This window comes from Centrocercus urophasianus, unplaced genomic scaffold, assembly GCF_019232065.1.
Source record: "Centrocercus urophasianus isolate 14NV4802_14NV808 unplaced genomic scaffold, USGS_Curo_1.0 seq_743, whole genome shotgun sequence".
NCBI lineage: Eukaryota > Metazoa > Chordata > Aves > Galliformes > Phasianidae > Centrocercus > Centrocercus urophasianus.
This window is the reverse complement of record NW_024885359.1, coordinates 21,003-36,048: the sequence shown is the minus strand read 5'-3', so window position 1 is coordinate 36,048 and position 15,046 is coordinate 21,003. Positions and strand designations below refer to the sequence as shown.

Genomic DNA, 15,046 nt, shown 5'->3' with positions numbered 1-15,046 from the left:
CCTGCACAGAAGGACCTGAGGGTCCTGATGGATAAAAAACCTTGGTATGAGCCAGCAGTGTGCACTTGCAGCTCAGAAAGCAAATGGTATCCTGGGCTCCATCAGAAGAGAGGTGGCCAGCAAGGACAAGGGAGGTGATTGTCCCTCTCTACTATGCCCTTGCAAGGCCCCAGCTGGAGTGATTCCTCCATATCTTGGGCCCCCAATACAAGAAAGACAAGGTACAGTTGGAGAGGGTCCAAAGGAGAGCCATAGAGATGATCAGGGGGCTGGAGCACCTCCTCTACAAAGACAGACTGAGGGAGCTGGGCTTGTTCAGCCTGGAGAAAAGAAGGCTGTGGGGCGATTCTCATTGCAGCCTTTCAGTACCTAAAGGGAGCCTACAAACAGGAGGGGAGTCAGCTCTTCACAAAGGGTGGATAATGGCAGGACAAGGGGAAACAGGTTTTAAGTTGAGGGAGCGAAGATTTAGGTTGGATGTCAGGAAAGTTCTTTACCCAAGTGAGGAACAAAGGATCATCTTCTCACTCACTGTCATCAAGATCACCCCAGAGATCTCCATCCCAAACGTCAGGGATACCATTAGTTTCCTAATCTGTATGATGTCGGGGGGCAGGGAGCCTTCACAAGAATCATCTCAACCCTTTCTTCCAATTTTTGGCTGCTCAGACAGCTGAGAAACCAAGGCAAGTTTTGCTTCTGTTAAGAGCCAAGCAAAAATCTTGTGGATCATGCTGTTCAGAGTCCTGAACAACAGAGACGCAGAACAGCACAAACTATTTTATTGCTTTGTTACCTGCTGTGAGGCCAGACTTGTGTTATGAAGGTCAATAGCAGCAAGAGAGGGGACTCGGGACTCTGAAACTGTTTTATTTTCCTTTTTGAGATATCTGGGATGCCATCCTGCAAAATGCAACCAATGCACACAAGGTTAAAGAAGCAAGATGTGACTGCTGCAGTGCACATTGTTTCCTGCCATTTAGCATCCAGGTTTAACTTAGAGGACATTGAAGCTCATACCTTCCACTCCTTTCAGTTCAGGGAGATGATTTAGCTCTGGCAAATGCACATCTGTCTTAGAGAATTCCCGTTTCTTCTTACTGGCCTGAAGGATGTTCTTTTCATTAGAGACCTCGTGTAGAGAGAGAAAAAATAAAGCTATTTTTAAGACTAAATCATACAGTTAAAGGAATCCGTTCTGCTTAAATAGCTCAGACATTAAAAACAACTGAACAACCACAGCAGAAGAAACAAACAAAAAAGTAACTACAAGTGAAAAAGCAACACCAAACATCTAAATGAAATTGCTTTCAAAGAGACAAAATACAACAGGAGAACAGCTCGGATTAGTTCTCTATATAAAGTCAAATATTCCTCTGACTTGGAAAAATTATTATCTAGGTACTGAGTGCAGTGAAGAACTTCGTATTTCACTTGTTTTCATTATCAACTTTATATGCATTTACGACGTGACTAAAGGAGACCCTGACAGTATTAAATCAAAATCCTGCACTCTGCTTCAACAGTGAAGCACAAATGGTCCACTTCCTGGACAGGCAATACAGTGGATATACTCCATGTCTCACAAGTATCCTTGCTGACTGCTACCTTCATGTAAAAACTTTGCCCTTTAAAAAAAATACTAAATGTTTCATATGGGATAACAGTAACAAAGGATAAGGGATAACTGTAGGAATAAAAGGCTGAAGAACATTATTTCTAGTTGGGAATTATGGTGAAGACTGCAAGAAAGATTACTGACAATTAAGCACATATTTAAGAATTCATTTTTGCTTAGTCAAGGGGAAGGACATAAAACTTACCGAAGTCAAGCTTACACTGTAATGGCCTGCTGGAGAATGCTTCATTTGCTTTAAAAATGGTTTCAAATAATTCTTACTCCTTTCATCAACTCTGTAATTTCAAATGGCCCAAACTGTTTAATAACATGGTAAATATAAATACAAACAAACATGAGACACTCAGAAACACTGTCCCCCCAACAGGGACCTTCTTCCTGGCTTGTATCAGAAATAGTGTTGCAAGAAGGAGGAGGGAAATGATTGTCCCTCTGTACTGAGTACTGGAGAAGCTGTACATCAAGTGATGTGTTCAGTTTGGGCCTCTCACTGCAAGAAAGACATCAAGGTCCTGGAGTATGTTCAGAGAAGGGCAATGAAGCTAGTGAGGGCTCTGGAGAAGTCTCATGAGCAGCAGAGCAAATTGGAATTGCTTCGCCTGAAGAAAGCTCAGGGGAGCTCTCATTACTCTCTACAACTATCTGAAAGGAGGTTGTGGAAAGGTGGGGATCAGCCTCCTATACTGTTTAACTAGCAATAGGGGAATAACTTCAAGCTGCACCAGGGGAGGTTTAGGTTGGAAGTTAGAAAAAATTTCTAACTCTGAAAAAGTGTTCAGGTGCTGGAATGGGCTGCCAATGGAGGTGGTTGAGCCACCATCCCTACAGGTGTTCAACAAATGTTTAGATGTTGGACTACAGGACACAGTTTAGTGGGGAAATATTGGGGTAGGTGGATGGTTGGTCTGGATAATATTGGAGGTCTTTTGCAACCTTGGTGATTCTACAATAACACTGCAGGCCCAGCTAACACAGAATTTTTGTCCAAAGGATAAGCCACTACTTAAACAAAGGCCTGCATTGCAGCTGCTGGCAAATTGCTGTTGTCCCATAGGACTTTGCCGAATGCAGAAACACAGAAGCTTTCTGCATGGACCCTTAGAGCTGCCTGAGGTGAAACCAAGCTTTCTAACCCATGTACACACCATCCTTCACCCAGAAGCTGCTCCTCTCTGCATCCTGCCCCAAACCCACATCACCACCCTGCAGCTCTCTCAGCACATTACTGTTCCTCAGCAACAAGATCAAAAGGAACAAGTTTTTCCAGCTCTGCTCTTTTACCTGTAGTTACAGTTCCTAGGCACAGGCATCACTGCAGACACAGTGGGAGAAACATTCCGGTTAATGGGAGGAATAACGATGCCTGCATTCTTGATATAGCCCAAGTTGCTACTGGAATCTTTCAGGTTGGCTTGAGAGCATATTTTGAATGGGTTGATTGCACTGTCATAGAGGGAGCTCAGGTCAGAAGATCGCTCTCCTTTCTCTCCATCAGCTTTAGAACACTTCACTTTGAACACCTTCGCATCTCTGCTCTTTGGGTCAGTGCTGAAATCCTGTTTGGAAAGATGAGTGTCATATTTCTTTTCCAGTTACATTTAAAAATTAACTTAGAGCTGCACATGGAGGAAAAAATTCAAAGCCTAAGTTAGTACAACTCTGCAAGGATCTGATGGAGATGGTTTAAGTAGTGTGATAGAACACCTGTCTTCCATTAAAGTTGAAAGGAGGAAACTTGTCAGGGGTCCAGCACCCTCTGTAAGTAAGTCACCCTGGAATGAGTTGGAAGTGATGGAGGAAGAACAGCTATATCATGTGTCACTTCTAAAGAAATAAGAACCAAGCCCAGTGTCACCTCAGCATAACTGTGAAGCCTCTAGCCTTCACATCTGTTTGAAAGCTAAATATGCAGTTTTGGAGACAAAACTTCAACACAGGTGAGCAGCTGCACAGAATCATGTTTTGCTCATTCAATGTGACTAACACTTCCTATCTGGTTTTCCTTACAATTCTCTATTTGCAAGTAACTGCATTGTCATGTGCTTTATTGACAAGGAAGGCTTGAATAGCCACCTGCAGACTGTCCAGCCAGGCACCAGCACAACTTGTAGCAGCCAGCTGGAATCAAAGGCATAGAAAATCTACATGCCAGCCTGCTTGTTGTACTGCAGTGAGCATCAGAGTTGAAGGATACAGGCCTCATGAACTGCTTAAACTCACAGAGAGCTGAACTTCTCTGGCACATCTTTTATCTAGTCTTTTTTTTTTTTTTAAATGAAATATAAAATTGTGTTTATATTTATATGCTAAGCAATTAAAGTACATCACATACTTATTTATTCATTTTAAAAGATGGAGAAAACACAAAAAAACAAACAAACAAAAAAAAAAAAACAGGAAAACAAAAAAACCAACTAACCTGTACACCAACCATCTTCCTTTCTTCCACAGCATCATCTTTATCCCTTCTGCTGACTTTTGATTTTTTTTGTGACTGATGGTCCCTGGTTTCTTTGTGAGTTCTTAATTTAAGCTCCTGAGCAAATCTACTTAACATATCATAGTGGGGAAAGAGAAAAAGAAAAGGCTTTTGTTAGTATCAGTGCTCAGCCCAGGCTGCTATAACCTTCCAAATAATGAAACAAACCATGTATTTCTATGTAATTAGAATCCAATAAAGTAAAATATAATCCTACACATGCACACTTTTATTTTCACAGCAATAAAGGTGGTTGTATCCCAGTCTGATGTAGATGCACACACTGAATAAAGTATAAGATAATACTACTCAATATGTCAGTATGCTGTGAAAGGAGGCCCACACCGACAAATTCATGTCATGACCATGTACTATGGTAAACATGCTACTGCAGTGTTTTCCCATTTAACTGTTCCCTCTATTTTTGGGAAGGCTCAAACCAAACAAAGCTAAGACACTCAGCAACCACCTGCTTTGCAAACCCAGCACGTACTTTTAAAGCTCAATTGCTTAACTTCCTTTTAATCTTGTCCTGTTTTGAGTAAGAAATGTACCATTCACCTTTCAGCAAATCCATCCTTGTTAAAGAAATCGCTCTGCAAGAGTTCAGCACAGAATGGTCTTTTGTCTGGGTCAATCTGCAAACACTTCTGTGAAAACCAACAGTAAACAGTAGAAGGCAGAAATGAAAGAAAGGCTTTAGCATTTCCAGATGATGTCAAGAAAAAATAGCTGCAAAGCTCCCACTTCTATAGCCTGCTACACGGAGATGGTCCCAAGAGATGTGCCCTTTTTCCACAAAATATATTTAATATTTGCTGGCTACATCCACTCAAATCACTAATGCTCACAAAGACAGATGGCCTACCTGCCACACAAATAATCCACCTCCCAGTAAACCACTCGTTTTCAATTCTATTTGTTTGGCTAAGGCTTTAGAAGCTGGTTTGATCACAGGGCATTTCCAATACATTCAGGTATCTTATAGGTTATTTTAGTTACCCAGCATATCAGTGTTCCAGACTATTATCTGAAAGCAGAAAAATTCTTCAGAATCAGTTACAAAGTTGTATGCTTCCTAGCTCCCACACAAGTGCATGTATGGATGCCATCTCATCTGCTTGCAGTGTCTCCACCAGGATGCAGATAGAAGGTTGGCAGAAAACACTGCATCACTCAGCTGTGCTAGCAAGGAAACAGTAAGGGATCGCGTATTATCTGCAGCATGCTACAAGTCCTCCTCAGAAGAGGCAGCCCCTGTGGAGCTGGAGATGATGAGCTCAGTCTTCCCTATTATCCAGGAGAGTAGCTGTTCTCACCAAACTACCAAACCAAGCAGTTGATTATTGCATGGGTAGTTGGTTAAGCCAGCCTAGCAACACTAGCTCTTTTTGCAGGCTGCAATCTGTTCCCCAGGGCAAGTGACAAGTATCTGCCAAAGGCACTAAATTCTAACGAGAATTTCTCACCTCTCCATGCAATTGCCAAAATGATCTCTTACTTACCTTGGCTAAATCTAGTACTGAAGCAGAGAGCTTAGGATATCTTCTGTCCAGAGATTCAGCCTCTTTCACTTCAGGCAACCTCATGCCAGCAAAAAGGGGATTTTTACAGAATAACTCTTGGTGTCTTGGAATTAAATTACCTGGAATCACACAACCATAGCAACCAAATGGAAGAAATGCCATCCTGAGAATATTCGAGAGGATGAAATACTGAGTTAACAGAACTATAAGGGCTATAATCTGGGTCATTCTTTCCATTCAAGAATCATGAACGGACTTCAGGGTCACAAAACTCCTAGCTCTCCCCCTTTGTAAAGGGGGCAAAGAAATCATGCTCTCAAAAACAGTTCAGCTCACATCTTTCCTCTTCACACCTTCCTCCCCCCATCAAGACTTATTCAACCCCTTCATTAGGGAATAGGCACTGGGAGTCTGGCAGGCTGTTCTCACCCAGGCATTTGGTGATGTGGTAGAGCTGGTCAATGTCTGAATCTCCAGGGAACAGGGGCTCTCCTGTGAGCATTTCTGTTACCAGACAGCCAACAGCCCACACATCCACAGCCCTGGAAGAAAAACATCCCCAATCAACACAGCTTTATTCTTCGTTCTCAGCTAAAGGCTGAGCTGGGCCAGCATCCAGCAAGTTACAGGCCTTGAGCGCAGCTCTGACTCCGTAAACAGCAAGACAGCTGTTTTCCAAACTTGCATACGCTCTGATGAATACCAAGAATTCAGCTCTTGAAGAAGGCAAAAGTTTGACCAATCTGAAATTCAGTCCTAAACCCCAATGCTTTCAAAATTCTCATGCAAAGTAATACATTAAAAAAATCTTGCCCTTTGGAGAACAGAAAACTTTTCTTTCTGCAGGCACCTGCCCTTCTGAAGCATTTACTAAAAAAGGACGTTAGGTAACACAGAACATTTATAAGCATACAGGGGTGTACAAACCTGTGAATGGCAGTTTAATTTCTGACGTGGTTTTGCAGCACTAGAGATCCCAGTAAGAAAAACTCATGCATCGCACCTCCTCCTTCCTGAAATATTTTTCTCAGCATGTCTGGAGTGATTTCTCTGCCTCCACGCCAGGACCAGCTGCACAATAATAGCCTCCTCCAATACTAGCACTGGCAACCAAAAAGCTCCTGCAGACAACAGACTAGGGATGCTGATGGCTCAGTCTTCCTTTCTGCTCTTCTAAGCCAGAAAAGCCTAGCATTGGCCATAGTTAGCTCCACAGACACAGAGAGAAGAGGAAGGCTCAAATCCTCACAAATAATTAACCAAGGCATGATGAACAGCATTGCTTTAAACCAGTTTAACAAGCACAAACTCCTCAAAAAGCAGAGTAACCGCACAAACCCCAAACCCCTCTGCAGCCTGGCCGGTCTCCTACCTGCCGTATTTCGTGTCTCCCACCAGCAGCTCTGGAGCTCTGTACCATCGAGTTGCCACATAGTCTGTGTAAGCTTCCCCAGAAGCTGCCAATGTGCGAGCAAAACCAAAATCACAGAGTTTTACCACTCCTGACTGGGAGACCAGTATGTTCTCTGGCTTAATATCCCGATGTATTATCTGCACAGAGAAAAAGCAAGTCAAGCAATTTCCCCACAGGAAACTGAACAGCCCACCAGAAATAGTAGATTTCTCACATTCAGGTAAAAAGACCTAATTTTTGTAGGCATGAAAAACACATCAAGTCTACATAACACAGGTATGTGCACACAGACAAGGACAAAGTGCCAACCCAAGGGCTTCAAAAACTTCAGTTCTTGACGGGTGTTAATTTTATGTATTTCACTGCATGCATTTACCATAGGTATTGCACAAATACTTCATTATACTTAAAAACTGGTCCTGATCACAAATTTTAAAAGCTCTAAGTGTTGCAAGAGGAACAAGCACATCCTGCAATTAAATGTGAAGAGTATTTCAGGAATACCTGAAAGACAGTTTCCCCAATACAAAAAGAAATATATATGGATAGTTACAGGGTCATGACTAAAAGGCAAGCTCATGTATTTACAGACACTATCAGAAACAAGCTTTTGAAAGAGAAACCACCTCCCTCTGTCAGAAGAGAGTCAGTGAGGAAATTTGATTCCTTGGGACTTCTGCATCTTCCCTCAGAAGAGCTCTCATAGCAGTCACAGACAGACCAGTGCAGGAACTGCTGCCGGGCTCTGACGTTTTGTATGAAACTCGGTCAGGCCCTCCTGCTCTACTTCCAACTTCCAGTCAAAGCTTTCCTAAGTGTCACAAATGCACACCCCTGTATCTATCCATTTGAGGTTAACTGCAGAGCTGATTTCTCAGGCATACTTACATTATGGCTGTGACAAAATGCTATTCCTCTCAAAATCTGAAATAAGTATTTCCGAACCCTGCTGTAGTCTAGTCCATTTGGAAATGCCTCAAGATCATCAAGCACTGTGTGATCCACAAATTCAAACACCAGATACCACCGTTTCTTCTTTTTATACACTTCCAGCAGGCTCACAAGATTCTCATGCCTGAGTTGCTGTTACGAAACAGGAAATATTTTGTGAGAGCATGAAAGCATTTAGTGGGTAAACAAAGACCAGATGCCTTTAACTGCAGCCTGGCCAGTGCCGAATGCTCCTCTTGTCGTACTTATCCTAACACCAACAGTCATTTGTTCTTAGAATTAGTTCAGTGATCTCCTCATTATTCCTCCCTCCATTTTTTTTTTTTTTTCTCCAAGTAACTTGGAAGATTTCCACCACCTCATATATGCATATACCTTTTTTGACCCCTAGAAATAAAGCACCAAATAAGACATTTCACTTGCAAAAAGCAATAAACACAGTTTGCTCCTTTTGCACTGGACTGTACCTGTGTCTCAACTTTCTTTACAGGACGTTCTCCTGAAGGTAACCACATAACCCTGCACTATGCTGCCACTTTTCTCGGAGCAGAGCATAGTGCAACTCTAGCTGCTCCTTCTGGATGAATTTCAAAGCATTCAAAGGGTTGCAGAATACAGTGGTCAACATTTTGTTTTATAAAAATGTTTGCTTCTCTCAATAACTCAGCACAAATTCATCTTTATACCATTATCCCAAGAAGTTTTGCTCTTCTCCTTTACTTATCTAGCTTCTTGTTTCTACAATCTCTTACATTCTCATTTCAGTCAAAAACAAAAGCAGCTGCCTGTTCTATTTAGCTGCCAGTTCATCACCACTTAAAACCTCTCTATCTTGATTTTTCTAAGAGATCTATTCAATGGTTTTTCTCTTAAATTCCCACAATACCCACAGCATTTCTGTTGGCACTGTCAGCTTGTGCACATTACAACAGCATGTGCCAGAATACAGGTACACTGAATGGATAAAAGTTCAGCATTCCTCAAGCACTCAGTTAACAATTAAAGATCTATTAAACTGTGTCTAGTGGATTCTGGGTAAAAAGCAACAAGACAAAGATTCAAAGAGTTTATTTTAAAAGGATTTTTAAGAACGTGTATATATTGTTACGCAGGAGGAAAAAGATGGAAATGAGAAAAAGATTCTAAAGAGAAAATAAAGCAGCTCTGTTTTCCAGTTATTTTGTTTTCTCATTTTGACCAGGCCAAATTCCATCTCCAGTCTGTTACACAACTGTAACACCAAAACAACCCCCGCTACAATATGGAGTTATTTATCAACTTGGAGCCTAGCAGGGAAATACCAATGCCACAGGAAGCAGCCTGAAGGCAGAACCGTGCCTCAGGGAGTGTCCAAGCAAGACACAATAAAACTGCAGAGCACGGGACTCGTATGGTAGGTGCTCTGCTGACAGAGAAGTGCAGCCAGGCTGCAGCAGAGAGCTGGTGAGCAGAAGGCTCAGAGACTCTGATTTCTCAGATTTGAAAAATGAAGATTATCAATTAGAAATTTGAAAGAAAGACACAGTATTTTCTTAAGTTTTTGGTCTGAACAACACCAGAATACCTCCTACCTCACAGCTTGGTACCTCTGCCCGAGAGAGCTTCCAACTGCCCAAACATTGGAATGGAGAGGAAAAATGAAAAAAGGGGGTTCACAAGGAGCACACAAATAAAGCAGCTACAAGAAGATTGAATCCTCAGGTAGCTATCCTCACTGTGCGAGGCCATTTGTTGAGATAGATTTCCATTCACCTAGGAAAACATGTTGATTTGCAAGGCACCTGGGAGGCAGTATGTGCTCTGACTCAGTAACTAAGCGAAGCTTGCCAGCAGATCATGTATAATCCAGGCACACGCAGACTGGCTTTAAATGTGTTTTAGAGAACAGTGCGTATAGCTGCTGGCTGCATTGAGCTCCAGAACATACCTTCCTATTAACCCTAAGTGTCTGCAGCTCTTGTAGCGGGGGAGGAAATCTCCTTTTTCCCTGTCTAACACAGGGAATACAGTCTGATAGACTTGGTTAGAGCTGCTTGTGGAAGCCAATTGCAGTGCAGGAGGCACACTCTGCCACCCCACCAGCTGGGGAAAGGCCAGAAACACCCCAACTACACTCTCCTTTGCTTCTTCAGGAGACAGATCAGCCAACAACACCTAGACTTTTCACATGTGCCCATGGACAGACACATGTGCACACAGGCAGGTACACCCTGCACACAACACTTTAAGATACCAAGGAATCTAACAGCTCTGTATGGCAGCACTGTATATATCATCACGGGAGCTCAAGGATGAAGAAAAATGCTGCTGCTACTGCTAGAGCTTACAGTGGAGAACACAAGGCTGAAAGGGGTCATAAAAGCAAGTAGAAGCATGGATGTGTGTCCTGGCGCAGAGTCCAAACCTGCACCCTTAGCTCATGAAGAAACTCATTAAAAAAATATGGCAAAAAAGTCTTGCAGTGAAGCAACAGGAACACGCAAAAGTCTCCCAGAGCCAAGAGAGGGAGCAGGAAGACCACTTGACAAAGCACTGAAGAGCATGCACACAAAAGCCTTGCCTGCCTAAAGCTCCCAGATATTCTTCCAGAGTACCCTCAGCCTTAATGAACCCTTAGTGAACTAACCCACACAATTGACTGCACAGCCTGCCACCACGTAGTGCCACCGACAAGAAGCCACCAGGCAGAAGCATGACTGGACATGTGGGTGAGCAAAGAACACCCACAGCTGATGACAGACAAATCACACACATCAGGAGCCATAATGCCAGCTGGCGGCAGCCTAACCACTGACCCATAAGGTTCAGTGAGCCTGGAGCTCGCCCTCCCCCAGCCACTTGCAGGTAGTTCAAGCCTGCCAGGAAAATGCCATGGAAAACCAGCATATGGCTATCCCAGCAAATGGTGCTGGGATCCAGTCTGCTTAGGCCCGCTGTCAGCCAGTCAGGTCACTGCTCACTCACAGCTTTTATAGGCTCAACATAATCAACAGCAGCAAGGTGCTGCCTGTGGTGCATAAGGCAGAGTCCCCTCCGGGAGGGAATGGAGACCTTGTAGCTCATTTCCTTGTGCATTTACCTACTGAATTTGGGGCACGTAAATGTACTGCTAACCAACCTGGGCCAGCAGCACTTAGCCAGAGGGACAGCACCTGTGCAAGGCTGCAGCTGTAGGCTTAGAGAACCTACCACAGCTTGGCTGCCTGTGGGAACACAGACTGAAACGGATCAAGCCTCCTTTGGTTTAGGTTTTGTTATTTGTGCTGACATACAGCTTTCAAAGCCGACGCAGCGTGTCGGCTGCACCTTCCCCTCACCTTCCCCTCAGCATCGCACTGTGAAGGAACCAAGGCAGTCTCAGCAGGCAGTGCTCTCCCCAGAGCCTGCCGGTCGCTAGGAAGGTTTGAAGCACCTCCATCACATCGATACTCGGACCACAGACACACGGCCGTACGTCCTGCTAAGAGGAGACGTTTGCCTCCTTGACTCGGGATTCGGTCATTACAGTGAACACTGACACTGAGCAGCCCCAGACGGATCTGCCCTACGCGACCGAAGCGCAGCCTCCCCCGGGCCCGCTCACCTTCAGCAGTTTGATCTCCCGCACGGCGATCTTCCTCACTGCCGCGTTGTCCTCGCTCTCCAGGAACTTTTTGACAGCCACCACCTGCCCGTTCTCCTTATTCCTGCACCTGCTCACCACCCCGTAGCTGCCCTCCCCGATGAGGCCCAGGACCTGGTACTTCTCCATCACCTGCTGGAGGAGCTGGACCGAGCCGCAGCCGGAGGGCGACAAGCCCGGGCCGAAGGACCGTCACCGGGGCAACGGCCGCCACCCGCCGTAACGCCCACGGGCGGAGACGAGCGCCCGGCCGCGGGGTCACCGCTGCTGTTCCGTGTGCCCGCCCCGGGGCGGGGCCTCCTCTGCCCGGCGCCGCCTCACCGCTCCGGCGGAGGCACCGCCAGGGCTGTTTGTCGGATGCGGAAAGCTGGTTTTGCTCTGGAAACGCGGCTGGTGCACGTGTAGTACCGACAGCTGGGGAAAGGCTGTACGTAGAATGGCGTGGGATGGAAAGCACCTTAAAGCCCATCCAGCTGCAACCGCCTGCCAGGGGCAGGGTTGCCGCCCACTAGATCGGGTTGCCCTGGATCCCGTCCAGCCTGGCTTTGAGTGCCCCCAAGGAATGGGGCACCCCAGGCTTCTGTGGGCAGCTTTGCCGCTGCCTCGTTGCTCTCTGAGTAAAAAATCTCCTCCTAACATCCATCCTAAATTCCCCCTCTTAGCTTCAAGCCATTCCCCCTTCCCTGGCTTTACCTCTTCTTGAAGCAAAGGTAGGAAACAATTCTTCTCTGCTTTTCATCTGGCTGTTTAATGTCCTCAAAGCAATGGTGAGGGCTCAGATTCACATCTTCCGCTTTGGTGCTTCGAAAAAGCTAAGGCAACAAGAACAACAAATAAAAAAGCCCTTTTCAGGCATAAAACATTTCAACTATTTGCCCTATCAAGTGAAGTCGTGTGAAGCATTTCCTGATATGCATCACAAGAGTATTTGACCTTGTCACGTCTTGCATTAGAAGTTAATCTTCAACTGGATAATGATTCTTGAGATTATCGTATTATTACCATACCCAAAGAAGAGTGTGAGGAGGGCAGGAGACACTGGAGTGGCATTTGACATAAAGTAACAAAAACAAAACAAGCAGCAGTGACAACTTCTCCCGCAGTTCCTTTTTCTCCCCCAGTGTCTGAATTTCTTAGGTCATTTTTAATTTAATGTTCCTGTCACATTTTTGGTAGAGATGCACACAGTAGAAATACTGCAATTTGAAGAAGCTGCCTCCCAGAAAATCAGGACCACTATTCAAGATGCTCACTATTTCTTCTTATGCCATCCTATCAATTTATTGATATGAAGAATGTCAAATGCAAACCTATGTATGATTTCCTGTTGCTCTTTTTGGAGAACCTTTCCCTCTGCTGGCAGCAGCAATAGTGAGGAGCAGGATGAGGTATGTCACAAGGGGGTGTCCCACGAGCCTGTTGCATGGGGTGTGATCCGTAAGCTGGAATACATATCAGCCCTTTCCTAAGTGCCTGCACATTTTTGCATGTTCATACACTAACATTTCCCCTATTAGTGGTAGATGATTTACAGGAGCACAGAGAAGAGATGGCTCCCCAGCAGGCTGTTTATGAGCTGCGTGACCTTGGTTTTTTAAGGGTTATGTATTTCCCTTGAGCAGCAAAGGTTTCCACTACTTTTAATGGCAGTGCAGCATGTGAGTCAAGGTGAGATAGAGTTGCAAGCAGGCTGCACAGGAGAGAATTTCCAGGTTATCCTTAGGCAAACTTTGTAGTAGTAGAGGGAAAAAATACCTTCTCTTGACGTGGGTGGTGCCAAACATCTTAACTCTTCATCAGTCTGTCCGAGCCTCATAGGAAAAAAAAAAATGGTATCAAGACTGTCAATCATGAGTAAGGGGCTATCTCACACATGCTCTGGGGAGATAATCCAGTCAGGCAGGGAAGCAGGTTTGACACAGAACACAGTGAGCCTTGAAAGGGAGACTACCAGAGTGAGGAATGTCACCTGAAGAACCAGAGGGCACTACTGGGATAGAAAGAAACTCCACAACCTCTGCAGCTTTGCTCTCTGCAAATTTTAACTCCGCAATATAAACGGTACTAACCCCAGTCAAATACCTCCTGTGCGGCCAAGTGGTGAGAAGGGCAAACACAAGTGACATGAATTCAAGTTTCCTGTTGCTGCAAGGGCAGCAGCCAGCTGGGGAATCTTCCAGTCCCAGTCACTCCTGTCAGCCACACACACACACACAGCCCCCATTCAGTCATAACAAGGACATCCTTTTGAGATGATTTCTGGTCATCCTCTTCCCCAAGCACCAAGGTTTTACTGAACAGTTTCCACGGAAGAGTAATTCTGCTGACTCAGAGCCAAAAAACAGAGCCGCTGGGAGACCTTACCAGCTGGCTGGCTTTCTCCCCCCCCAGGGTATGATATTGAACGCCCTCTATTTAGCAAACCATTCAGCAATTGGCCCACACAAACCGCAAATAATACCTTCTTACCTGAAGGCAATAAAAGCATTTTACCTTCTTTCATGCAACAAGACTGTTACATTAAAAGCCTCTTCAATTTTAAACACAGTGATTAACTTTTGTTGGCCCAATCACCAAGCTCAGAGATACTATCTGCTTCAGGTACTCTTTCCAATCCATGAAGTACCTAAAAGTAGTTATTCCTCCAAACAGAAAAATCACCTTGTACTTGCACAGAAGGACTGCCACGTTATCTAAAATCACAGCAACACCAAGTACCCTCTGAAGACAGAACTTTATCGAAACCCCAAACTTTGCGCACTCCAAATTGTACTTTATAAAAGCTATTGTTTTGCTGCCCCATTTCAACTAATTAAATGCACTGCATTCATGCTCCCTTGGAAACTTCAGTATTATGTTTCTGTGCCACCACATTTTCTATTCTTTTATTCCTTTAATTAAAAAAAAATAAAATCAGATTGCAAGCAGTCACGCTCTGAAGCTGACAGTGCTCCCAGCACCTTTTCTTTTTCCTGAGTCAGCCCCAAATGGGGATCTCTAGGGATCTAGTCCCCTTAATTCATTTGACTCCCAGACTTAATAGCTAGTGCTGCTTCACCCTGGTATAGGTCATTCTGTTCTTTGTACCTCTTAATTACTGTCCCATCAACCACCTTCCTCTTACCTAGTGTGCTACATCCTGTGTGTTTGTTCCTGAAACTCCCAGCATTTGTGTGGAAGAAAGTGAATAAACCTGCTGAGTTTTTCTTTTCCTCCTCCTCCCACAGCAATACCAGAGTTGTGCAACAGTGTCACTGCACATGCTGTCAACCCCTGGGATTATCCAGATTAGATATAGAAAATAGTTAGCTTCAAGGTCTTCAGCCCACATTTTTATTTCTCCACAGCCAGTAGTGCTCCTGTAACACCTCTCAGAATTTGTCCAGGAAAAAAAAAAAAAAAAGATCTCTGTTGT

The 15,046-nt window shown here is 44.4% G+C and overlaps 1 protein-coding gene across 3 annotated transcripts; it reads right to left on the bottom strand.

The window, feature by feature from the left end:
- Nucleotides 1-424: 424 nt before the first annotated feature.
- On the bottom strand, nucleotides 425-14,832 carry CDKL2 (cyclin dependent kinase like 2). 3 transcript variants are annotated; one of them, XM_042838240.1, is made up of 14 exons: nucleotides 14,756-14,832; nucleotides 13,387-13,442; nucleotides 12,325-12,443; nucleotides 11,593-11,775; nucleotides 7,947-8,141; nucleotides 7,017-7,195; nucleotides 6,074-6,186; nucleotides 5,624-5,763; nucleotides 4,680-4,768; nucleotides 4,059-4,188; nucleotides 2,921-3,195; nucleotides 1,824-1,914; nucleotides 1,021-1,132; nucleotides 425-903 (listed from the first exon to the last, which is right to left on the bottom strand). In XM_042838240.1, exons 4-14 carry the CDS (start codon nucleotides 11,758-11,760, stop codon nucleotides 782-784), a joined length of 1,614 nt encoding a protein of 537 aa, XP_042694174.1. In that variant the 5' UTR covers nucleotides 11,761-11,775; nucleotides 12,325-12,443; nucleotides 13,387-13,442; nucleotides 14,756-14,832; the 3' UTR covers nucleotides 425-781. The 3 variants fall into 3 exon arrangements, with proteins under 3 accessions (XP_042694174.1, XP_042694172.1, XP_042694175.1); XM_042838238.1 differs by lacking the exons at nucleotides 13,387-13,442; nucleotides 14,756-14,832 and having other exon boundaries at nucleotides 12,325-12,549; XM_042838241.1 differs by lacking the exons at nucleotides 13,387-13,442; nucleotides 14,756-14,832 and having other exon boundaries at nucleotides 427-903; nucleotides 4,059-4,185; nucleotides 12,325-12,548.
- Nucleotides 14,833-15,046: the final 214 nt, after the last annotated feature.